Below are 25,787 nucleotides of genomic sequence, written 5' to 3' on the forward strand. Positions count from 1 at the left end.
ATGTGGTCAGAAACTTCAAAGTGTTCTTTGTGGACACTACTTTTGTTTGGGCGGGGGGGTCCTCACTATGTAGCTCTGGATGACCTCGAACTCAAGGCATCACCTGCCTCTGCCCGAGTGCTGGGCATAAAGGCATGTGCCACTGTGCGTGGCTTGCTTTTGATATGTCAAAACCCTGAAGGTCTCCCCTATAAGGGAGCATTATGATACATCAAAACCCTGAGTCAAGTTCCAGCTGCCTACTCTGGGGCTCTGAGATCTGCCCATTCACTTTGATTCCCAGGACTGTGTCCCCTGATGGTTTCTACAAGTACAGAAAATAAGCCAGCCATGGTGGCTCAGGATCCTCTCCATGAAGGCTGAGACTCACGGCCTTGTTGACGTGGCTTTCTGGTGTGCCAGAATCTCCTGGCAGCTCCTGTATACCTCAATCAAGCAGTCCAACCGGGGCTTGGCACTCTGAATTTGAAAGGAGAAATGCAGTGTCAGGGAGAGTAGAAGAAGTATCTGTGTGCAATCTCAACCTCTCACGTACACCATGGGCACTAAATGGCAGCTAGGAGCTAAGAGACATAAGCTCAAGCCTCGGAGCACCTTGCTAGGAGGGCTCCAAATCAGGCCTTTGTGTGGGGATGAGGGGGTCAGGGGTGGGGTGGGGATAAAGACAGCTTTTTGTTTTGTTTTCAGACTGGCCCTCTATAGCCCTGACTACTAGAACTCACTCTAGACCAGGCTGGCCTTGAACTCAGAGATCTGCCTGCTTCTGCCTCCTGAATGCTAGGAATAAAGGCATATAAAAAAAACAGCTTTTAGCCTGACAAGATTATATGACAATGAGACAGTCCATCTCAGAAACAAGTTGAGAAATAAGTCTCAGAGACAAGATGGGCATTTTAATATATACATTCTGAAAAGATTTTGCATTATAAAATATAGCACAACTAAAAAGTCACAGAATAGGAAAATTGTAGAAAGTAATGTTTATTATTCAAAATACACAAAATTATTATAAATGCATAACTGACCTTTAGGCTTAAAACAAGGGGACTGCAGGCATGTGCCACCATAGTCAGTTTTTATTGTAAGATCAAAACAAGATTATCTAGACATTATTTAAAACTTAGCAATAAAATAGCTAAATAAACTGACATTTCAATGTAATGGAATAAAGTATAATCATTTAAAATAAGTATAATGGCTGTGGTAGACAAGATATATATTTATATATGTCTTTATATTTGTAAAAAACCTCAACGTCCCTGATACCAATGTAAAATTACAGGCTGACAGACTTGAAGTACAAGAACGTGATTTGTAGGTAGAAGTAGTAATATGACAGTAACTGTCTTCCCTAAAATCTAAAAAATCCTTTCACTCAGATTGGTTGTCAGATATTGCCAATAATCTGACAATAAGACTACTGAACACACAGAGAGGGCAGGTAGAGAGAGAGAAGGCAGGGTTTCCCAGGAGGGAGGAGGAGCCCTGTGCTCACCTGGAAGACAGGAACTACTTGAGATATCTCGTGTGGCTCCCCTGGATCCTTCAGTAAAATGCAGAGGTAGTAAATGACCTTCTGCTGTAAGATGACAAACCAGACAGATGCCTCAGTGACACTCATCTTGTTTCCTTTTTCTTCAAGAGAAGACTAAGAAATATTTTTCATAAATTATCTCTGAGTGAAATATTTGACAATTTAGAAGAAAAGCGTATTTTTGCCAGGTGGTAGTGGCACATGTCTTTAGTACCAGCACTAGGGAGGCAGAGGCAGGCGGATCTCTCTAAGTTCCAGGACAGCCAGGACTACACTGAAACCTTGTCTCAAAAAACAAAAGTATATTTGCATCCCTTATTATATATATATATATCTTTTTCTTGAGACAGAGTCTCACTATGTAGCCCTGGCACTCACTCTGTAGACCAGGCTGACCTCATTCACAGCGATCCACCTGCCTCGGCCTCCCAAGTGCTAGAATGAAAGGCGTGTGTGTCACCACACCTTGCAAAAGCTCACCGTATTGTACTGCACTCACAGATGGAAACAACGTAGCTGGATTAAGATAGTCACTCAAATAAGCACTTGCCAAGTCTCAAACTGTACAATCAGCATGGCCACTCTGAAGCCACAGAACCTCACTTAGGGTTTCATTCTTTATTACAGTTTTATGCAACATATCCACCACAAAACAAGAAAAAAACATGACAGAGTTGGAACTAGAATAATTAGCTTTTTATCTTTCTTCAACTCCATGTGTCCCTTGCCTACATTTTGTCCTTTAAAAGGCCACCCCACTTAAAAAAAAAAAAAAAAAAAGGAACAAAACCTAACACACACACACGGCCAAGTTTGTTAGTATGAACCAAAAGTCCCACCAACCAGGAGACCTCACTCCTAGAGAAAGCAAGCAAACAAGTAGACAAAACAACAAAACAAAAATGCTTTTGCATCTGAGCCACAAGATGAAAGTTGAAATGCTGACTTTTTATCCACAACAACCTACTACCTCTCCGAAGCAGTCATGGTTTACGTACTTGCTATGCTTTTGAATACTTGTAAAAAGGAAAAGCTTGTTAGCCAGGCATGGTGACACATGCCGTTAACTCCAGCACTCAGAAGGCAGAAGCAGGTGGACTGCTGTGAGTTTGCAACCAGCATGGTTTACATAGTAAGTTACAGGTCAGCCAGGGCTACAGTGAGACCTGTCTCAAAAACAAACAAACAAGCAAGAGGCAGGGGCTGGAGAGATGGCTCAGCAGTTCAGAGTGCTGCTGCTCTTACACAGGACTGTAATTCAGTTCCTAGCACCCATGTCCAGGAGCTGACAACCACCTGTGACACCACCTCCAGGGAGCCCGATGTCCTCTTCTGGCCTCAGCCGGATACATGTACAGACACACACACATAACCAAAAATAAAAATTTATAAAATTATTAACAAGCAAAAAGAGAGGCAGCAGGATGGAAGCTCAAGGCCAGCGTAAACTACACAATGAGACCCTAGTTCAGAAAAAAAAAAGTGAACTGTAAAGCAGTATGCAGTGTTTCACTTGGCGTCTTGTGTTTATTACACATTATCAATGGGATGTCCGAGTGACTAAACTAGCTTCTAAGTGTAAGCGTGCTGCAGTGCCTGTACAACCAGCAAACTTGTAACAGCACATTTCCTGGAGCATACCCCATCACTGAAGAAAACATGACTATAAAGAAACTTTTGCTTTAATGCAAGTTTCTCTTCTATGGTTCACAGGCATGCCAGCCAAAAAATACCTACTTGTATTGGAACGGAGGCACCTTAAGTTTAATTCTGTGACAATGAATACTTTGCTAAGACTCGGTTTAGACCCCAGCACACACCATGGGCTGAGTGCTTCCTCTGGAGAGCCCAGAGATACCACCCAGACACTTACCATGTAAATAGCCTCATTAATGATAATATCCTTGACCTTGTCCATCTCTATGAAGGTGGTACTTTCTTTGCCTGAAGCGTAGGATGACGTCATCTGGATGCCAAGTGAATCGATGATTAATAGAGTCTCCTGATCAATCTTCACAAAATGGAGATAACCAAGCAGGCCTAAGATGGTGGTGAAGATAGCAGCAGAGAGGACCATGCTATTCTGAAGAGAGCCAGACACAGGCAGTGAGATCACCAAACGCTCCTCTGCATATACCTATGCTATCCAGTGAGTTAGCTGGACAGTGAGTGGCTATGCAGTGAGGTGAGCAGATGACAGACCGCCCATGAAGGGGAAATCACTTTCTCTTGAGTTCCTAAGGTGTTTGAAAGGCACGTAGTAAAAGGGACCCAGACTACTAGTGTAGAGGTCTGGGAGGTTCCCAGCAAAACATCTGCCTTCACACCCATCAGAAAAATTTCTTCCCAAAATTACAACTTAATTTTTCCCATTCAAACTCCCCATGCAAACTACACAGCACAAAATTACAGATAGAGCAGCAACTGTGAAGTGCTGAGCACAGTAGCAGATACTGTTCCTTGACTGATGGTTCCTAAACAGCCACTTATCTTTTTCCTAATAGAATTCAGAACAAATTGTGATGCCTTCAGAAGTGGACACTCTCTGCAGTGAGACGTGATGGCTAGCAGTCTATAGAAGAGGCCAATTTATTATGTTTTTTTAAAAGATGGGTAGAAAGAAGAATGGAGAAAGGAAAAGGGGCGACATACAAAGATTACAGCACACAGGAACAGCCTATAAAGCAGGACTTAATTGGTGCAGAGGTTATTAGAGGTTAGTGGTTTCTGATGGGTACACTCTCCCACAAAGACAGGCTGAGGACTAGGACACTGGATGGTGTTAGTGACAGGAGCCAGGGCCAAATAAGACTTTCACCTGGACTCTGGGATCACTGACCCTCATTTCTTACTGTGTTAATAAGGGCCCTTATCATTTTAATCTCCTTTGGTTCTGAGTTACAGCTGTGACTAAACGATAAAGAGGAAAAAATGGGGTCTGGAGAGATGGCTCAGTGGTTAAGTGCACTGACTGCTCTTCCAGAGGTCCTGAGTTCAATTCCCAGAAACCACATGGTGGCTCACAACCATCTATAATGAAATCTGGTGTCCCCTTCTGGCCTGTGGGTGTACATGCAGGCAGAGCACTGTATTCATAATAATAAATAAATCTTAAAAAAAAAAAAAAAAAAGAAAAAAGAAAAAATGGTAGGCAGGCTGGGGATGTAGCTTGGTGGTAGAACATTTGTCTAGCATGCACAAAGTCCTGTTTGATCCCCAACAACCCCCCCAACACACACACACACACACACACACACACACACACACACTGCTGTGTATGCCCTTGTATCTAAGACACATAACTTTTTACACTTCTGAAGCTGAAATGTGGAACATACTGTTTTGTTGTTTTTTTCATTTGGTTTTACTTTTCTGACTCCCCAGAAGAAAGGGTAATAACTGATCTAGTGCTTTAGGGTTTTTATTGCTGTGATAGAACACCATGGTCAAAAGTACTTGGGAAGGAAAAGGTTTATTTCTGCTTACAGTTCTACATCACAGTTCATCACCAACACTGAGGGAAGTCAGGGCAGGAACTTGGAATCAAGAGTTGATGCAGAGGCCATGGGGGGTGCTGCTGACTGGCTTGCTCCTCGTGGCTTGCTCAGCCTGATTTCTTCTACTGTCCAGGACTACCCAGCCAAGGTTGGCACTACCCGCTGTGGGATGGGCCTACCCATATCAATCATCGATCAAGAAAATGTTCCGCAGGCTTCTTATTGCTGTTAATTTAACAGTACGACCTAATAAATGTTTATTATTAGGCTTATAATTATTTTTTAGGCTTATAATTATTATGGTGACATTATTTAGCCCGCTTTCATAAGCAATAAAGACACAGACCCCTGATATATTTTAGCCTAGCCTCATCACCTGGGGCATGGCAGATATTAATGCCTAGGCTACCTTCCATTATATCCCAGCCTCCACCCCATGCCACCTGCTTCTTATCAGTTCTGTTTGGGCTACTTCTCATCTATAATTCCCCAAATACTTGCTAAGGTTGTTCACCTGGGCCATTTCTTTCCATGTGAACTTCAGAGTTCCTCCCAAGATCCTTCTCTCCCTGAGCCTTTGCCACGCCTACCTTCCTCTGACCCTGCCCAGGTACTGGCTTTCTTTATTAGTCAACCATGAAGGCAAGGTTGAACAGCAATGTGTGGCGTATGTGACAGTCTGCAGTAAGGGGGTGGGTGGGGCAGCAATAGGCAGTTGACACATACAAAGCACCAGAACATGCTCCAACAGGCTTCCTGAGGAGCAATGGGGGAGGGGTGCTTTCTCAATTGAGATTTCCTTTTCCTAAGTGAGTCTAGTTTATGCTGTTGACATAAAAACTAACCAGTACCCCTAGAATGAATAAAATTCAGTAATTCTGGACCACGTTCACTGAACCCAAGAGGTGCCTTGCTCTTTGTCCTGATCAGTCCTCCTTTAATCTAACTCTGACCAGACTCTTCTAAGCATTTTATATCTTAGCGTTGTCTTTACTGGACTTGGATTGCCCGGGCGGTCAGGAATTGTGCTGAGTTAGCTTTAGAGAGGACACCACAGTCATCTTAGCAGACCACAGTGTCCTCTGAGGAAAAACCCCAATGACTAAATACCTCCCAAGGGCCCCACTCCTTAAGATTTCCACAATTTTTGTTGTTGTTTTGGCTTTAAGCCGTAGGAGGACATATCATGTCTGAACTGTAGGATCGACCTTCTGTAACAATCTTGACTGGACAGGCGTGACGGCGCACTCCTTCAATGCTTGTACTTAGAAGGCAAAGGCAGACGAATCTCCTTTTGTCTCAAAACAAACAAACAAACAAAAAATAGCCTTTAATCTCGCACTCAGGAGGCAGAAGAAGGCAGATATCTGAGTTAGGCCAGCCTGGTCTACAGAGGGACTCCAGGACAGCCAGGGCTACACAGAGAAACTCTATATCAAAAAAGCAAGTAGACAAAACCAAAAGCAAAAACAAAAACCAAACCACGAGTCTTAGCAAGTGAGTTTAGCGGCACACCCACCCTGCCCTGGTTGTTCCTGTGTCATTTCTCATCCACTCAGTCCCCACTCTGCTCCTTGGCTATATATCCCCACACTTGCTGTATTTGGAAATTGAGACCAGTTCAATACTGAAATCTTTTTCTTCTACTGTAGTTGCTCCTGAAAAAAAAAAAAAATCTGTTTTTAACCACTTTCCTGGCTGGGTCTGGTTTCACAATACCTAACACACTGAGATCTGCAAACTGAGACCTATAATCCCTTTCTGTCCCACCTACTTTGAGCAAAGAATGATTTTTAATTTTTTAATGTGTTTTTTTTTTCTTTAACTTTCGAGACAGGGTTTCTCTATGTAGCCTTGGCTGTCCTTTGTAGACCAGGCTGGGCTCGAACTCACAGAGATCCTTCTGACTTTGACTCCCCTAGTGCTGGGATTACAGATGTGCACTACCGAGCCTGGCTAATTTTTTTTTTTTAAACAAGGTTAAAGGAAGAACAAAAAGAAGCAGGGTGCAGTGGCTCACATCTTTAATCCTAGCACTCGGGAGGCAGCGGCAGGTGGGTCTGGACTACACACCAAGTTCCAAGTCAGACAAGACTACACAGGCTACACAGTGAAACCATCTCTAAAAAACGACAAAGAATAAAAATCAGGCTGGAGAAACAGCTCAGTGGTTGAGAGCACTGACCTGTCTTCCAGAGGACCTGGGTTCAATTTCTAGCACCTACTTGGAAGTTCACAACAGTTCCGGGGAACTGACGCTCTCTTCTCACCTCCTTTGGCAGCAGGCATGTATGTGGCACACAGACACACATATAGGCAGAACACTCATACACATAAAATAAAATTTAAATAATAAAAAAGGACAAAAAGGATATGGGACAGAGACTTACAAAGCTAAAATATTAATTGGCCTTTTAAAGAAAAGGCTTGCTGACTTCTGTTCAGATAATTATTATTGGCTGATAAATAGGAGTCAGAGCTGAGCCTCTGATGACCCAGAAACACCGACTTTCAGCTCATTAATTTCAGGCGCAGGGCATCTGTAAACATCCACACATTATGGAAGAAAGGCAAGATAAAACTCAGGTTTATTACATGCAAGAGTGATACATAAAAAAGTGTAGAATGCTCCGTTGCTGACTGTAAGTGTCAAAGGAAGGGAGGAGAAAGGAAGAAGAGGGAGGGAGGGAGGGAGAGGGAAGGATAAAAGGATGGAGAGAGAAAAGGAAGAGAGATAAAGCACGCAGGATTGTTCCAAGAAGAGTTCTAAGGAAATGAGACCTAACTATGCAGAAAAGGTAGTGCACACTTGCCTGGAAGGGCGAAAGCACTGCAGATTGGAATAATGTCAACAGAGCCGCGAATTCAAGAGCAGGGAGGATGACAGGATGACGACCAGTCAGTGCTTAGGGAATTTCACCCAGCAGCCTTCTCTAAGCCCATTGCCCTGGCTCAAGTTGGAACAGTGTACACTATTCCTCTGCGTCGGAGCTGAGCCTCATATCTGAACGGCTCTCCTGGGGAGTCCTTTCTCTCTAGACAACCACTACCTTCATGAATAATTTTTAATAGGAGCAAAGATCTGACATTTTGGCAGACAGAGCCCCGGGGAAGTGCTGGGGTAATTTAATGGAGCACACATTACTTCTGCAGTTGGGGGACATTAGGGTAGACATGTGAGAGAGAGATGAGGCCAGTACAGTAGGGAACTGACATAACCAACTTAGTGCTGGGTGTGGCGTATACACCTGTAATTCCAGTACTCGACGGGGACTGAGACAGGAGGATGCAGAGTTTGAGGACAGCCTAGGCTACCTAGCAAGACCCTGTATCTCTAAACAAACCAGTAACACACACAGCTGCCCGAGATCTGCAAGACCAAAATATAGTGGAAAGGGATTTCAAAGTCAAGCAGCTCTGGTTCTGAAAAGCCTTTACCACCATCAAGACTAAGTTACTATTCTTTCTCGACCTTGTTTCCGCCCCCCACCCCCAAGGGTGAAGTAAGAAATTCAGCAAAACAGCCGACACGATGGGCATTTAATAAATATCTGTTCCTGCTTCAGATAACTGCAGGCATTCGGAACACAGACTGGTGTTAAAGCCCAGCTGGGCACGGTGAGGTACCCCTTCAGTACCAGCACCAGGGAGGCAGAAGCCGGTGAAGCCCTGTGAATTCCAGGCCAGCCTGCTTTACGCAATGAATTCAAGATCATTGATTTTTGAGACACTGTTTTGTGTAGCCTGGTTGTCCCGGAGCCTGTGATGTGGACTGATGCTAGCTAGACTCCTGCCTCTGCTAGCGCTGGATTAAAGGTGTGCGCTACCACATCCAGCCACGCTGTCTTTGTTTATTTATTGTGTGGCAGTCAGGGGACAATTTTTGGTTCTTTCCTTCCACCACGTGGGTCCTGGGGATTCAGCTTAGGTCATCGAGTTCAGCAGTAGGTGGCCTTACCTGCTGGGCCATTCCCCAGACCGTAAGTTAGGGGTCTTAATTTTATCTATTTTATGTAAATTATTATGCTCTAGCATATAACGGGACAGGTGTGATGACACATTATATTTGATCCCAATACTAGGGAGACAGAGGCTGGCTCTACATAGCCTGGCCAGTACTATACTGAGCCAGAGACAAGAGACAAGAGACACAGAGAAGAAAAAAGCTAATGAATGTTCTAATACAAGTAATATGTAAAATTACACATAAATAGTTCTGATGCACAGCCCTAGTGAGACCACTCCTGGAAAAATATATTCATTTCAGGGCGCTATAGAGGGACTTAAAACTAGAACTCATTCTGAACAAAGGGCAGCTGTATGATTCGGTTTGCTTGGGAACTATCATTCCCAAACTCACAGCATTTGACCTTCATAATATTGTTAACGTTAATTCCATCTTAGATACGTTAAAAAAAAAAAAAAAAAAAAAAAAGAGGCCCAGAAAAAAAAGCGAACAAATTAGAAAGTCTGAAAACTGAGCACAGAAAGCACTCATGTCTTAAATCTGACAACTCTTTAGAAAGTGCACTTAAATTGGGGAACGGTTGGGAAGCAGGAGGTAGTTTACGTTGGCCTTGAGAAGCAGAGATTAAGGAGAGAAAGAGGGCTCCTTCTGTGTTCACGCGTGCACAGTCTAGGAGACAAAAGCACTTTTCTGGAATTCTGTTGTATGCTTGCTAACTGCTGGCAGTGGTACCCTACCTGGGAGGAGTGATGGAGCAGGGTGTATGCCCTGTGGGTGAGCAGGGCAGCGGCCCACTGTGGTAGAGCGTCCAGGAGCAAAACTTCTTGGGGAAGACAGTCCTGCCACTGGACGCGACGGCGTCCCGGATCCAGAAGTCCCCACCCGGGCCCACTGGTCAGCCCCAAGACCTTTCACAGCCCGCCGCCCGCGACAGGCGAGCACCAGCCTTTACCTCGCACAGGGTGAAGAGTCCGTAGGCCGCCAGCCACACGGCGCAGGTGACGGCCGTGAGCGAGCGCAGCGACAGCCGAGCCGAGCTGAGGCCGAACTCGCGGCAGTACGGTGAGTAGTAGCGGCGCCGCAGGGCCAGGCGGCCGCCGCAGATATCCGAGAAGCTCTTCTCGTCCTCCATGGCCGCGCGCGCCAGGGGGGAGTCGCGCCGCTCTAGCCCACCCGGAAGACCCAAGTCTCACTGGCTCCGGACCGTTCCGGAAGCTGCTCAGCCCCGCCTGCCACACGCTCCGCGCAGCCGCGGCCGAGCACTGAGGTCAAGGCTGGGGCTCGGTGCTGTTTCTCCCGGTCGATGTTAGCCCGAACTCTCCAGAATCGTGGCACCAACATTGGGCAGATTAAGATATATGTTCACTCGACTGGCTCATACTGCTACGCTACAGAGAGCTTCAAGGAATGGTCTGCAGGTGTATTCATTCATTTCACGCGTTCATTTCCTTCCTTCCTTCCAAAGGAATCTTAGCTACGGTAGAACTCTGTCCACACGTCGCTTCTTTCTTAGTAGGAAAACACGGTACGGACGTAGTATTAACTAGTAGTATTGGCAAAAATGTTCAGAGCAGTAGATAACGAAGTAAAGCTCTCCTCATTGAACCTACAAGGATGCGGATCACTGTTCTGTGGGGTGCTGGGGAAGAAAATCTCCAGAAAGAAGGACCAGGAAAAAGCAAAGCTCGGAGGCTGGAACAGGGTAAGGTCACGGGAGTTAAACAAACTAGAGAGGCTAGTATGCACGGCAAAGACTCAAGTTTGGGTGGAACAGATGGCTCAGCTGTGAAAGAGTGTGTTAATCCTAAAGATGGGAGGAGAAAGACCACCAACCCAAATTATTATCTTGGCCAAATTAATTAAAGCAAGCTTTTTTTTTTTTTTTTAAATTCACGTAAAAGGGCTGCCTCTCCCTAAGGTGGAAGAAAAGGCTTTTTTTTTTTTTTTTTTTTTTTTTTTTTTTTTTTTTTTTAGTTTTTTGAGACAGGGTCTCTGTGTTAGCCTTGGCTGCCCTGGACTCGCTTTGTAGACCAGGCTGGCCTCGAACTAACAGCGATCCATCTGCTTCTGCCTCCCGTGAGTGCTGAGACAAGGCTTTTATACCTCGGGGTGGCGGGGTGTATGAGGCTTCCAAATAGGGAATTTGGTGAGCAAAACAGGCCAGGTTGGAGGCGCAGAACATAAGCGTAACAAGTTAGTTCCTCTTGACATGGTTGCAAGGTAGGCATAACAAGCTAGTCCTAGGTGGTCACATAGCCTTTGAAGCTAAGGTAAGGTTGCAAAAGTTATAAACAACTTCTTGAAACAAAGATGAGATTGCCATTCCTGGACTAGGCAGTACAGAACCATTTGTAGTTAAGGTGGGGCATAGCCCAATCCTTGAAAAAAACAAAACAGGTTTAATTATAAACAGGAGTGAACCTACTTTGTCTTTACTGTAAGATGGCTTTCAAGCCTAAAACGAGGACAGCCCGGTTCGTCAAGTGCTTATTCAGGCGGGAGGGGAAGATTGTTGGGCGAACCACTGCTCAACAGCCTTTGCCACAGCTCCCAAAGTTTCGGTTATAAGAACCAGGCAATATATTTGCATGGTTGGAGCACCACTGTGGCAGTGCAGAGAAGTAAGCTTACTTCTGAGGATGGGCAATTATTTTTACTGTTGAATTTATTCTTGGAACTTGAGTCACTGTAAACATGAATAATGGAGAAACAAATGTAATCATATAATTCAACTGAGGCTCAAACTGGGCTCTTAAACTCTTTTTTTTATGGAGCTCTTGTTTTAGTATTTGCTTACACTTAGATTTAGTAGTTCTCAGAATACTGTGTTACGAGCCATCCAGGTAGGTGGCTCTGCAGGTAAAGGCACCTGCCTCCAAGGCCGATGGCTTCAGTTCAATTCAAGGGACCCACATGGTGGAAGGAGAGAACCAGTTTCCACAAGTTGTCCTCTGATTGCCACATGCTCTCTAGTCATGGCAGGCATGCCCCCACACAAATAAATAAAGTTATAAACAAATGCCACCTTATTGTATAGCTTCTATTCTATTTGATTTTGGTGGGGGAGATTTTGAAGCAAGATTTCACTATATAGCCCAACCTAACCTCCAACTTGTGATCCTTCCGCCTCAGCCTTCTCTGAAATGCCAGGAGTATGTTAATAGCCCAAGTGAGAAAGTTGCAGGCTACCATGCATATGAAGTCTAATTAGAGTCCTTACTGCCGGGGAAGGAACATGAGCAATCTTAGAGCCTCAGAAGAACTCTTGGCTCCAAAGCTTAGGGAGTAGCATTTTTAAAGGCAAACCCCACAATGACATCAAGTGTGGGTCAGAGAACGGGTAACAGTTGTTTGGGCTTTAAAGTCAGCAGATACTAGTTTATTTATGCATTTGGACCATGGTCAGGATTATGGTAGGTCCCAAATGTGTTGCCAAGGCAATATGTCTGTTCATGGGTTTAGGGAGCAATCATAAAATAGAGTCAGCTTAAGACCAGGAGAAGATGGTTTTGCCTTAGTCACTTCAATTGAAGGCAATACACTACCATGCCTGGCTTCCATTTAATTGTTTTATGCATCTTAAGATATATATCTGTGTGTGTATATGTCTTGGTTACTTTTCTATTGTTGGTGGCAAAATGCCATAGGCAAGGCAACTTATAAAAGAAAGTACTTAATCGGTGCTCACGGTTCCAGAGGGTTCCAGAGTCCATGACCATCACAGAGAGGAGCATGGCAGCAGGCAGGCAGGCATGACACTGGAGCAGTAGTTGAGAGCTCACATCTGATCCATAAGCTCAAGGCAGAGAAAGCGCCAAGTGGAATGGTGCGGCCTTTGAAACTTCACAGCCAGCCCCCAGTGACACACCTTCTCCAACAAAGCCACACCTCCTAATCCTTCCCAAATAGTTCCACCTACCAGAGACCAAGTAATCAAACATAGGAGTTTGTGAGGCCATAGTCTCATCCAAACTACAACAGTAAGGAAAGTCTACTATCTAAAGCCGGCCGTGGTGGCACACGCCTTTAATCTCAGCACTTGTGAGGCAGAGGCAGGCAGATTGCTGTGAGTTTGAGGCCGGCATGGTCTACAAAATGAGTCCAGGACAGAGCCAGGGTGACACAGAGAAACCCTGTCACACACACACACACACACACACACACACACACACACACACACACAAGAAAGAAAGAAGAAAAGTCTAGCATCTATTGCATCTAAGTACTGGTTTTGTTAATTGTCTATTTCATTTAAATTGAGGTTTTTCTGGTTCTTAAGTGTGTGTGTGTGTGTGTGTGTGTGTGTGTGTGTGTGTGTGTATACACTTGTGGAATTTGAACCTAGGCCTTTCAAGCATGCTGGTGTTTTGTTTTCCTGTCTCTTATTATATGAGTGGCTTTCAATCGAAACCTGGGAAAATGGGATATTATGAAATCTGTGGCCATATTTAAACTTACTATGTCTGGACTCTTCTGCCACTACTGTGTCAGGGAAAGAGATCCCTACAGCCTTTTATCACCAAGTAGGGGTCAAAAGAAGTCTATGCCCCTCACTTGACCTCCACTGACGCCTGATTGGGGAGGTGTTGGTTGTACTCAGTGGCTGGGGTGGAAGTTTCTGGGAAGTCCTCTGATGTCCTGAGGGGGGGGGGGGGGTCAGATTAAGAGAGGCTTGCGTTGCTCCACAGGATGGAAGCCCTTGCTGCACCCTAGTGGCCAGGTGGGGCAAGTCCTTAGATCTGGTGAAGGCAAAGTGGGTCTCTCACCCAGCCTTTGCTGACAGAGCTAAAAAGCAGGAGCCACACGTTTTCCTGTGGTGTTTGGCAGGAGTAGTTAGGATCTGAAGTTTTCTCTCCTCCTAGGCTGCTCCTTATTTTTCCCTTTGGCAGGAGGCAGCAGGTTTTTCTCTGTGAATGGTGTATGTGCGCCTACTGGCATCACCACATTGTTCTTTTCTCTTGCATCTGGTCTGAGGTACACGAGGAAAAAGCAAAGTCAAGGAATGAACTGTCCTGTTACTCCTCAGGCCCAGGATGCCTAAGCCAGTCTGCAGGGATGAAAGGGTGTAATGTCTTTTCAATTTCCCATCACAAAGGTCATGGCCAACATGCCTATAACCAAAGGTGGGTTAATAAGCAAAACTGTAACTTGGGCTACAGAGGTGGCTCAGTGGTTAAGTGCACTGACTGCTCTTCCAGAGGACCTGGGTTCAATTCCCACCACTCACATGGCAGTCCACCCTGTCTGTAACCCCAAGATCTGATACCTTCACATAGAGATAACATGCAGGCAAAACACCAATTCACATTTAAAAAAAAAAAAAAAAAAAAAAGATAGATTTAAAAAAACAATTGTTTACTCAGGAAGTGGAAGCAGGCAGATCTCTGTGAGTTCAAGACCAGCCTGGTCTACAAAGTGAGTCCTGGACAGCCAGGGCTATTACACAGAGAAGCCTTGTGTCCAAAAATGGAAACCAACCAACCGAACAACAACAAAAATCATGATTCAGCACATATGTGCGTACATGCCCCTGCCTGCATACACCCATATGAGTGTACGCATACACATATACCACACACTCAGCATGTCCAGGAACAACAAAGTGGAGAAAGCAGAGCTCTTTTCCTTGGAGTCACAGCCCCATCTTGTGGCCTTTCACAATAGTGACGGTCAATAGTTTCAATTTAATTCGAGGAACAAGATCTGGCTTTTGTGTGGAAGTTTCTCTCTCCCTGTAATATCAGGCTGCCTTGTGTCCTTGTACACTAAAGTCCTAGGCTTCCTTTCAGTTTGTTTGCGTGTTCAGTTGGCTGGTTGCTTGTGCTGCTGGGAGTTGAATTCATGACCTTGTACATGCTAAGCAAGTGATCTGCTGCAGAGTGATCACTTCAGCCCTTACTACAGGCTTTTAAATGAGATAAACCTAAATTATGGGAAATGCTTATCTTAAAAGATGAACCTAGCCAGGCTTGGAGGCTCAGGGCTGAAATCCCAGCACTAGGGAGATGGAAGTAGGACCGTGAGTTCAAGGCCAGTCTGAACTATGTCATGAGACGGTCTCAAAGAATAGAAGCCCCAACAGATGAAAGAAAGAGTGGATCTAAACATAAGTGACAAGGAGAGGAGATTCGGCCAGATCAGAACACTTCTGTCACCATGCATATCACCATAGTGTGGTTCAGCCACTCCCTGCCCATGAGCCAAGTTAATGGTGAAAAACAAAAGGGGGTAATTAATCGCATATGGCCACATTGGAAAGAGGGACAAAGAGATCTGCACCCCTTGCCCCACCCCCAGTCCATCTTCACGGCCTCAATGTGAAGGTGAGGCCTGAGGAGAAGGACGTGCCTGATAACCTAGTCTGGCCAAGCTGTGATCCCCCAACCGCCAGTCTTGGTGGATCCAGTCTTTCTAGCATGGTCATCAGACAAGTTGTAAATCTTTCTCTTAATGACAAATTCCTCCTCTGGTTGCCATCGCGACATCTGCATTTTCTTTCATCAGAAGATACCCGGGGAAACTTCTTTTTTAAAAAAGACAAGCCGAGTTTCTCTGTGTAGCCTTAGCTGTCCTGAACTCACTTGGTAGACTGGGCTGACCTCGGACTCACAGAGATCCACCTGCCTTCGGCCTCCCCGAGTGCTGGGATTTCAGGCATGGGTCACCACACCCACCTGAAGCTCTATTTCCTTACAGGTCTGTGTTTCAATAGTTTAACAATCAAAAAGACAAGTATATATGTTTCTTTAAAGCACTCATTCCTGCCTACACTTTCACTTCAATTTTATGGGCTTATTATGCAGCCTGGCTGGCTTGGAACTTGCTCTGTAGACCAGGCTGGCCTCGAACTCACAGAGATCTGCCTGCCTCTACCTCCCAAGTGCTGGGATTAACTCATGCACCACTCCACCTGGCATAGAATTCTGAATACTAGATTCTCTATATATCACTCTATATCAGGTGTTTGAGTCACCTGAGGAATGTTAAAAAACAAAACAAAACAAAACAAAATGCCTGTGCCTGGGTCCACCTCACCAGTAGAATGAAAGGATTTGGACACAAGTATTTTCTAAAACTCCCAAGTTCCGTTTAAGGAGCTACCAGGGTTGAGCTCTGCCAGGAGGAAATCTTTTCCTGGGTCATCCTCAGTTCAGACTCTAGAGGGTAGGGGCTGAGAGTCAGCTGGCTACAGAGAGAGTAACACAGGGGAGAGCTATTTACACTGGGGAGTGGTTCTGTTGTGGGATGTCCACCAGAGAAGACTGCTGCAACACGCCTTTAACCCTAGCACTCAGAGGCAGAGGCAGGTGCATCTCTGTGAGTTCAAGGGCAGCCTGGTCCAGGACAGCCAAGGCTATATAGAGAAACCCTGTCTTGAAAAACGGAGAAGAAGAAGAAGAAGAAGAAGAAGAAGGAGGAGGAGGAGGAGGAGGAGGAGGAGGAGGAGGAGGAGGAGGAGGAGGAGGAGAAGAAGAAGAAGAAGAAGAAGAAGAAGAAGAAGAAGAAGAAGAAGAAGAAGAAGAAACAACAACAGACAGACAGACTTCAGATATTTTAAGTCCAGATACCTACACCAGAGGCCCTGTGGAAACAATCTCACTGAAGCACAAGACAAGGACTTCAAAAAGCAAGAATGAATGTGTTCAAGGTCCTTAAAGAAGATTAAATGCCTAAAGGACGGCCTTGAAAACACACACAGTTGAATGAAATAATAATAAGTATTCAAGTCACTAAAGTAGAATTTAAGAAAGAAATAGAATCACTAAAGAAAACTCAAACTGAAATGACTCTGGGCCTGAAAAACTTGTGACATCAAACAAAAACCTCAGAGATCCTTGCATCAATCTGTGTTCATCAAAGGAGAAGTTCCTGCAGGAGACAGGAATTAGCACCGAAACCACATCCAGACCCTGTGCAGAGGGTAGGAACTCAACATTTTGTCCCAAGTAGGATGTCTTCATCCAACTCCCCGCCCATCCCCACGCCCCCATCCCTGACACAGACACACACACACACCCCACATACGTCCACGAGGCTCAGGCATCTGTTGGGAAGAGGAGGAGGTAGGACTCCGAGAGCCAGAGAGGTGGAAGATGAATCCACATGGTTGATGCACATGAACTCACAGAAGCCAGACAGCACATGCTCAAGCCAAAGGGTCCCAGCACTGAGGGCAAAGTGGACACACCCACCTCTAACCAAAAACATATTTGCAATTGATTCCTCCTGGTAAAAGAGGAAACCATTTTCTCCAGTGGAGTGCCACTATATCCACTGGGAATAGCAGGCCCCACACCCCACACTCAGGAGCACTTGCCCAACACAAAATGATCTCCATGCGTTTTTGTGGGGTTTTTTTGTTTTTGTTTTTTTTTTTCTTGAGATTTAGCTTTGTGGGCTGGAGAGATGGCTCAGCCGTTAAAGGCTAGGCTCACAACCATAAATACAAGATTTAGCTTTGTGAGTATTACAGGTGCTAAAAGTGCATTTGTGTATTTTAAGAAGATGTGATGAGAAAAACTGTTAAAAATCATCTTGGACACTTGAAGTATTTTTTTAAAGTGTTTTTGTCTTTTGGCTGGAAGAGGTGGTTCAGTGGTTAAGAGCAGTTCCTGCTTTTCCAGAAGACCTGAGTTCAGTTCCCAACACCCATGTGAGGTGACTGTCTGTAGCTCCAGGGGCACTCACAACATCTTCCAGCCTCCGTGTCACACATGTGTGATAAACACATACATACACATAAAAATAGGTTTTGGTTTTTATTTTTGTTTGTTTTGTTTTTGTTGTTTTGGGAGGGGGTTGTTTTGTTTTTAGAGACAGGGTTTCTCTATGTTATCTTAGCCGTCCTGGACTGGCTTTGTAGACCAGGCTGGCTTCGAACTCACAAAGATGCGCCTGCCTCTGCCTCCCGAATGCAGGATTAAAGGCATGCGCCACCACGCCTGGCTCTAAAAAAAAAAAAAAAAAAAAAAAAAAAAAATATATATATATATATATATATATATATATATATATATATATATATATATATCTCACAAAGATTTTTTTAAATTCCTAAAGATGTAATATGACTGCCTAGTTTTTTATGTAAAATCATTAAGTTCAGAAGAGTGGCTGAGATGTCACTCCAAAGGACCCAAGAGAAGGACTGGCTTATGCAGAGAAATGTCTTGCTCTGTCTGCTCTGCAAACCAAATATTAAGGATTGATTGGTTAGCATTGACTACAGGGAGGTCTCCGTGGTAGAGCACTTGCCTAGCATGCTGGAGGCCTTGAGTTCCATTCCGCCTACCCACCCTCATCCCTCCACCCCCACACCCCTGCCCCCTGCATCACAGGGGGAAAAAGAAATTGATTGCAGGTGGCAGAAAGGACTTCCTGGAGGCTGTTTACCTTGGCAGTGGGAACAGGAACATGCCTGGGCAAGGGCTGCAAAGTTCAGTGTGAGATTAGTCCAGGAACACAGAGTACCTGGGTGGCCCCATCTCAAAGATAGCAACCAGACTTGATCTTGAACATGGGTCCAATTAGCCACCTGGGACCTTATTTGGAGATTCAAGTAAAAGATGTTTCTGAAGCGAGTGTAGAATGTGTGACACGTGAGATCCAGTGTATTCTCAGACACTGAATCAGAGACCGTGTGCCAAGGGTTAGTAGGTTTTTGCAACAGCTTCTCTGGTCCCTCCTAAAAGAATTGGGATGCTTCTGATTATAGACCCTTAAACTTGTGCAACAGGCAAGTGGTACCCGGATGTGAGTTGTCCCAGTACTAAGTGGGCAATAAAAATGAGGACAAAAGGCCCCAGTGGAATAGTTGAGCCTCTTGCTAAATAAAACAAAGCCCCTGGGAGACCTGCACACACAGACGCAGAATTGCTGCTGAGTATCTTTTGTCTGGAGTGTTTAGCTTCCTACTGGCTGCTGGGACACAGCTGGACACCAGTGTCCTCAAAGGCAGTGACCAGAGCATGTGTTCTCTAAGTGTCAGGATATAAGATGAGAGCAGCATCCCATAATTTTCTGTTTTGTTTTGCTCTTTACTGTTGTTTGTTTGTTTGTTTTAAGGACCCTCAGGAAAGTTTGTGTAAGGGGACATCATGTTTCTGGAGAGATAGCTCAGCAGTTAAGAGCACTTGCTGTTCTTCCAGAGGACCCACGTTCCCTATACCCATATCAGTGGCTCAGAGCCTCTTGTATCTCCAGTCCCAGAAGATACACTGCCCTCTTCCGGTTTCCTTGGTACCTGCATACATGTGGCAAGTACATACGTGGCGCGTGCATGCACGCGCACACACACACACACACAGATGTTAAGATGGGGGGGGGGGTGGCTGGAGAGATGGCTCAGCAGTTATGGTTGCTTCTTGCTCTTCCAGAGGATCTGAGTCCAATGTCATGAACTGACATGTTGTGAATTGCTAACCCTCTGAACAAAAGGTACTCAGAATGACCCCAAACTTTCCTAGCCCGTGTCAGGCAGCTCACAAGCATCTCTATCTCTAGTTCCAGGAAACCCAGCAGCTACTCCTGACCTTCCCAGGCACCTGCAGTCACGTTCACACAACCACACAAAGACATACCCGTGCACACATTTTTTAAAATAGGATGACATTTTTTTTTTTAAGGTATTAGGCTGTGGGGAATTGTAAGCCAACCATTCTGCAGAGCCATTGCGAACAGCAGATTCACCAACTCCAATCCCTGAGCTCCTGCCTCGTGCCTCCACTCTTCCTAACAAATGACACAGAAAGATGAGCTGAAGGAAACCAAAGATGAGTCCTGAGAGAAAGAAAGGAGTCTGGAGTTCTCTATAGACCCCCTTTAGCCAAAATCTAAACCAAACCCTAGTTTCTCTCTCCTCATTCTAGTCTGCTTTCTATTTCTGTGATAAAATATTCTGCCCAAAAGCAAATTGGGCAAGAGAGGGTTATTCGGCCTGTATGTCCATGTCACAGTTTATCACTGAAGGCAGAAACTCAAGGCAGGAACCTGGCATCCAGAATTGACCCAGCGGCCACAGAGAAAAGCTGCTTACTAACGTTACCTCCCATGGGTTTGCTCACCTTACTTTTTAAATTCAACCCAGAACCACCGGCCAGAGGGATGGCACAGCCCACAGTGGGCAGAGCCCTCTCCCAGCAGCCATTAGTTAAGAACAAAACAAAAACCCTGTCCCACAGACTTGCCTATAGGCCAACCTCATAGTTATTTCCTCAGTGGAGGGGTCCTCTTCCCAGATAGCCCTAGTTTGTGTCAAGTTAATAAAAAGCTAACCAGCAGCTGGGCAATGGAGGCATAGAGAGGCAGGCGGATCTCTGTGAGTTCAAGGCCAGCCTGGCCTATAGAGAGAGTTCCGGGACAGCCAGGATTACACGGAAAAACCCCACCCTGGGGGTGGAAAGCCAACAGGCACTGTTCCTCATGGCAGGGTTTTAGGGGTGCTGCCTGGTAAGAAGTGTTGCCCTTTGCCACTCTTTTGTCAGAGGCCCCAGATCTCAGCTGTAGCAAGCCCCAGGGCAAGCACTGCCCCAGTCTATGAAAGCCCATTGGGCTAAGAAAGTTTGGGGTCATTCTGAGTAACTTTTGTTCAGAGATTTAGCAATTCACAACTCTCTGGACAATAATTTTTAGTCAAGAAAATATGTTTGGAATGTAGCAGGTTGCTGATCAGGAGATGGGCTGGAGAGATGGCTCTGTGATTAAGAGCACTAGGTGCTCTTCCAAAGGACCCAGGTTCAATTCTCAGCACCTACATGGAAGGTGTCAGCTGTCTGTAACTCTAGTTCCAGGGGATCTGACACACATACAGACAGACATACATGCAGGTAAAACACCAGGGCACTATATATATATATATATATATATATATATATGAGATCCGGGCACATACCTTTAATCCCAGCACTCTGGAAACAGAGGCAGGTGGATCTCTGTGAGTTTAAGGCCAGTTCTAGCCTACAGAGCAAGTTCTAGGACAGCCAGGACTACACAGAGAAACCCTGTCTCAGAAACCCCCTCCAAAAAAAAAGACAAGACTGTAGACTATAGATGGGTCACTTCTCACTCACCTGAGTCCTGTGCAAGATTTAATGGAAAATTAAATTAAGATCAATATGAAAAATTAATATATTTATTTTCTATCTTGAAATAATGTCTCTAAGCCCTTTATCTGGAGTACAGGCAGTTTGGATTCGAGAGGGCTTATCTGATGTAATCCAGCACTTCCAGACATACAAGCAATCTCAAGGGGCTCTTGCAGCCACTAATGTTATCACTCAAGCTGGTGCTGGAAGGCCTGGGAAAGTTAGGCTGGTGAGACAGCTCTGGGGATAAAGGTGCTTAGAACCTTGATGATTGCTTAGAATCCTGATGATCTGAGTTTGGCCCCTGGATTCCGTGATGGAAGGATTGAACATAATCCTGAAAGTTGTTCATCTGACCTCTATAAGTACATCATGGGACACTTGTGCCCACACTGAAACACCCCTCCAATAATATCGATGCTGCTGCTGCTGATAATGATGATGATGATTATATTGTTTTATTTCTATTTAGTTATTTTAAAATAAGGCCTCTCTATCTATCTCTGGATATCCTGAACCTCTATATGTTGGACCAGCTTAAGCATAGAGTCCACCTGCCTCTGCCTCCCAAGTCCTAGGTTTAAAGGTATATAGTACCGTGTACAGATATTTATTTTTATTTTATGTATATGTGTTTGTGTGCTACCTGTGTGCCTGCTGTCTCAAGAGGCATGAAAAGGGCTTCAGATCACATGAAAACTGGAGCTCCAGAGATGGTTGTGAGGCACAGTGTGGGTGCCGGGAACGGAACCCAGGTTGCCTGCAAAGGTGACAAGCATTCCTAACTGCCGGGTCGTTCTTAACTGCTGACCCACCTTTGTAGCCCCAGGTTTAAAAAAGAAAGTTTTAAAATATAGAATACTTCATAAATTTGTATGACATCCTTACACAGGGGCCATGTTAATCTCTGTATTGTTCCAATTTTAGTATACGTGCTGCCAAAGTGAACACTAAAAAAAAATTTTTTCAGCCAGGTGCAGTGGCGCATGCCTGTAATCCCGGTACTCTAGGAGGCAGAGGCAGGCAGATCGCTGTGAGTTCGAAGCCAACCTGGTCTACAAAGTGAGTCCAGGACAGCCAAGGCTACACAGAGAAACCCTGTCTCAAACAAATGAAAGAAAACACAGCAAAGACTGAGAAAGTAACCAAGGACCCACTTGTTTTATTTTATTTTACTATTTTATTTTTGAGACAAGGTCTTTCTATATAGCTCAGACTGTAACAGGGCCCTCGTCCTTGGTGGAACCCCAGACCTTAGCACAACTGACTCCATGCTGGCGGTACCATCTGGGCTGTAAAACTCAGCACAGGGACAGCAGCACAACCTGCCAAAAGTGAAAACAAAGACCTAGTCCATCAAAGTCCATAGTTCTGGGAAAGTCTCTAAATGCACTAACCTTGCCTTTTGACTTTCAGTAGTTCTGCTTCTGGTAACTGTTTTTGTTAACTGAAGTGTGTCAGCCCAGAACATGGTCATTGTGCTTAAAAGCTCATCCTGAGAAAGGCTTGGGGCAACACTGGGATCCCAAACACCAGTGTAGTTGCCAGCCAGCTACTAATGGCTCTCTGTTGGCTCAGCCCCATGTCTGAGCAGTTTTCTCTGGTAACTAGCCACAATGAGACTCAGGATCCTCCAGCCTCCTGAATGTTGGAATTACAGCCTGGCATGGTCGCACTTCTTCTATTTATTTGGTTTGTTGGTTGGTTTTGGTTTTTCGAGACAGGGTTTCTCTGTGTAGCCTTGGCTGTCCTGGACTCGCTTTGTAGACCAGGGTGGCTTCGAACTCACAGCGATATGCCCACCTCTGCCTCCCGAGTACTGGGATTACAGGTGTACATCACCTCGCCTGGCAGGATCCCACTTCTGATACCTAAAAATATCAGAAAAAAAAAAAAAGCAGCTTGCAGCTGGGGAGGTGCAGCAAAGCATGGGGACCTGAGTTTGGATCCCTTGTGCCCACCTGAAGCCAGGCATGGCTGTGTGGCCCCTCTCTGATCCCAGTGCTGGGGGAGTGGAGGCCTTTGGGGGCAGGTTCCTAGTTACCAGCCTCTCCAGCTGGGGGAGTGGAGGCTTTTGGAGGCAGGTTCCTAGTTACCAGCCTCTCCAAAAGCTCTGGGTTCAGTGAGAGATCCTCTCTGATAAAATAAGATAGTGAAGAAGGTGGCTAACTTTGATCTCTGGCCTCAGGACACGCTCATGCGTGGACGGGCAAGCCCACAGGCTCGCGCATGCACGTGCCGTCTGCCACCAGGGGCCGGCTTGTGTAGAGAAAGTTTCTACACTGTCAGCAAACAGATCCAATACCTGGGGAACAGCCCTGATTGGCATTTACGTTTGACTGCGAGTGGCAAAAAGAGCTTCTGGAAGCTGTTTATCTCAGAGTTGAGATAGGAACTCCTTTGAGCAAAGGCTGCAAGTTTCCATTTGTGGCTCTTCCAGAACTCTGTGTATGTGACCTCTCATTGGCAGATGGCTATCACACTTGGCCATTGAACTGAGACCAAATTAGCCACCTTGGACTCTTCTTGATTCAGCTCCTGTAAGCATTTTTGTTGCAAATGGACAGATAGATTAGTAGCCACACAAGGCGAGGTCTGGAAAGGTCTAAGTACAGGAACTTTCCTTTCTATGGAACTGAGCTGTTAGTCTCCCAAGCAGTGGATGTGTTCATGCCTCTCAGAAAAACACACTGACCTCAGTCTATTATCTGCCTGCCTATCTATCTATCTATCTATCTATCTATCTATCTATCTATCTTGTGTACTGGCTGCTTTTGTGTGTCAACTTGACACAAGCTAGAGTCATCAGTTGATGAAATGCCTCCATGGGCATTTTTCCAATTAGAGACCAACTGGTGAGGGCCCAGCCCACTGTGGGTGGTGCTCTCCCTAGGCTGGCTGTATAATATGCTGAGTTCTGTAAGAAAGCAGGCTGAGCAAGCTAGGTGACGCACACCAGTAAACAGCACCCCTCCATGGCCTCTTCATTGGCTCCTGCCTCCAGGTCCCTGCACTGTTCCTGTCCAGCTATTTAAAATGAAGCTGTGTGAGTGGTGGAGCATTTTCCTAGTATGCGTAAGGCCTAGATTCAATCCCCAGAGCCCACATGGCAGCTCACAACAGTCTTTAACTTCAGTTCCAGGTGATCCAGTGCCCTCTTCTGCCCTCCACAAGGACCAGGGATGCGTGTGGTATGTAGACATACACGCAGGCAAAACACATATATACATAAAATAAATAATAAAAGAATTTTTAAAAGAGGAGCTAGAGAGATGGCTCAGTGGTTAAGAGCACTGGCTGCTCTTCCAGAGGACCTGACTTCTATTCCCAGCAGCACCCACATGGTGACTCACAATGGGGCATAATGGGATTCTGTGCCCTCTTTTAGTTTGTGGACGTACATGCAGACAAAGCACCCATATACATAAAATAAATTAACTAATTAAAAAAAGAAAGAAAGAAATCTAAACTTATAAGGCAGGATAGGTTTTTTAATTTGTTTTTGGGGGGAGGGCACCGAGTTTCATTGTGTAGTTTTGGCTTTCCTGAAACTCACTCTGTAGACCAGGCTGGCCTCAAACTTAGAAATTTGCCTGCCTCTGCCTCCCAACTCTCACAGACAATGTGTGGAGGGCAGAGGACAACTTGTAGAAGTCATTTTTCTCCCTGGGTTTAAGCTTGGGTCACCAGGACTGGAAGAAAGCTCTTTTACTCACTGAACCATGACAGTCATTTGGGACTGGAGACTTGGATGATGAAAAGTTTCCAGAAATTCTCCAAATCATAAAACCGGAAAACTAGAGTACTCTTTGCAAGTAAAACCAACTCACAGCTAGTCTCAATGGTGCACGCCTGTAATCCCAACACTCAGGGAGGCAGAGACAAGTAGATCACTGTGAGTTTGAGGCCAGCCTGGTCTACAAAGCAAGTCCAGGACAGCAAAAGCTACACAGAGAACCCCTGTCTCAAAAACGGAAAACAAAAACAAACCACCTCACAATCCAAAAGATTTTTCATTTCTTTCCTCTCCCCCCGCCCCCTTTTTGAGTTTGTTTGTTTTCTTTGTTTTTGATTTTTCAAGACAGGGTTTTTCAAGATAGCCCTGGCTGTCCTGGAACTCTGTCTGTAGACCAGACTGGCCTCAAACACATAGCAATCCACCCACCTCTACCTCCCTGAGTGCTGGGATTAAAAGTGTATACCACCATGTCTTGCCAAGACCTTTTTTCTTCATCAGTTCATCAATATGTATTCTTATCCACCAACATCCATGGGTCAGAGAAACAGATGAACGTGCACAGCTAGGACTGCCCCGCATCCTAAGCACAGGGATCCTCAAAGTTATAACAGCTGGACCTTGGATTTACAAACCCACTGCTCCCCAAAAGAAATGAGGAGACAAAATGGTAAGGGAGAGAGAACTTACTCACAGTTTGGCTAAACCTGAAAAAGGCCGTTAGCTTCTGTGGCAGTTTGAATGAGATGTCCCCCATAGTCTCAGACATTTGAATACTTGGTCCCCAGGTGGTGGCGCTGTTTGGAGCAGCTTAGGAGGTATGGCCTTGCAGGAAGAAGTGTGTCACTGGGGCAGGCTTTTCCTCATCCAACTCTCAGCTTTCTCATGTTTGCCAGCTTGTTCCTGCGGTTACAGCTACTTATCCCTTGCTGCCAGCCCACCCTGTCATGATGGACTCCTTTTTTTTTTT

General features: G+C 45.3%; 1 protein-coding gene and 1 non-coding gene across 2 annotated transcripts; both read right to left on the reverse strand.

Annotated features, from left to right (window-relative positions):
• Nucleotides 1-256: 256 nt before the first annotated feature.
• Pigh (phosphatidylinositol glycan anchor biosynthesis class H) lies at nucleotides 257-10,138 on the reverse strand. The gene is made up of 4 exons (XM_051148253.1): nucleotides 9,951-10,138; nucleotides 3,408-3,617; nucleotides 1,496-1,579; nucleotides 257-459 (listed from the first exon to the last, which is right to left on the reverse strand). Exons 1-4 carry the CDS (start codon nucleotides 10,128-10,130, stop codon nucleotides 367-369), a joined length of 567 nt encoding a protein of 188 aa, XP_051004210.1. The 5' UTR covers nucleotides 10,131-10,138; the 3' UTR covers nucleotides 257-366.
• Nucleotides 10,139-21,928: 11,790 nt separating this feature from the next.
• LOC127196889 (U6 spliceosomal RNA) lies at nucleotides 21,929-22,032 on the reverse strand. The gene has a single exon (XR_007831565.1). It is a non-coding gene; the product is annotated as a U6 spliceosomal RNA (small nuclear RNA).
• Between the last annotated feature and the right edge of the window lie 3,755 nt (nucleotides 22,033-25,787).

This window comes from Acomys russatus, chromosome 1 (assembly GCF_903995435.1).
Source record: "Acomys russatus chromosome 1, mAcoRus1.1, whole genome shotgun sequence".
Lineage (NCBI taxonomy): Eukaryota > Metazoa > Chordata > Mammalia > Rodentia > Muridae > Acomys > Acomys russatus.

Coding starts and splice junctions, on each gene's coding strand:
- Pigh (XM_051148253.1), bottom strand. CDS start 10,130: ATGGAGGACGAGAAGAGCTTCTCGGATATCTGCGGCGGCCGCCTGGCC. Junction 3,618..9,950: donor GACTCTTCACCCTGTGCGAG/GTAAAGGCTGGT, acceptor GGCTCTCTTCAG/AATAGCATGGTCCTCTCTGC. Junction 460..1,495: donor AAGTAGTTCCTGTCTTCCAG/GTGAGCACAGGG, acceptor TTTCAAATTCAG/AGTGCCAAGCCCCGGTTGGA.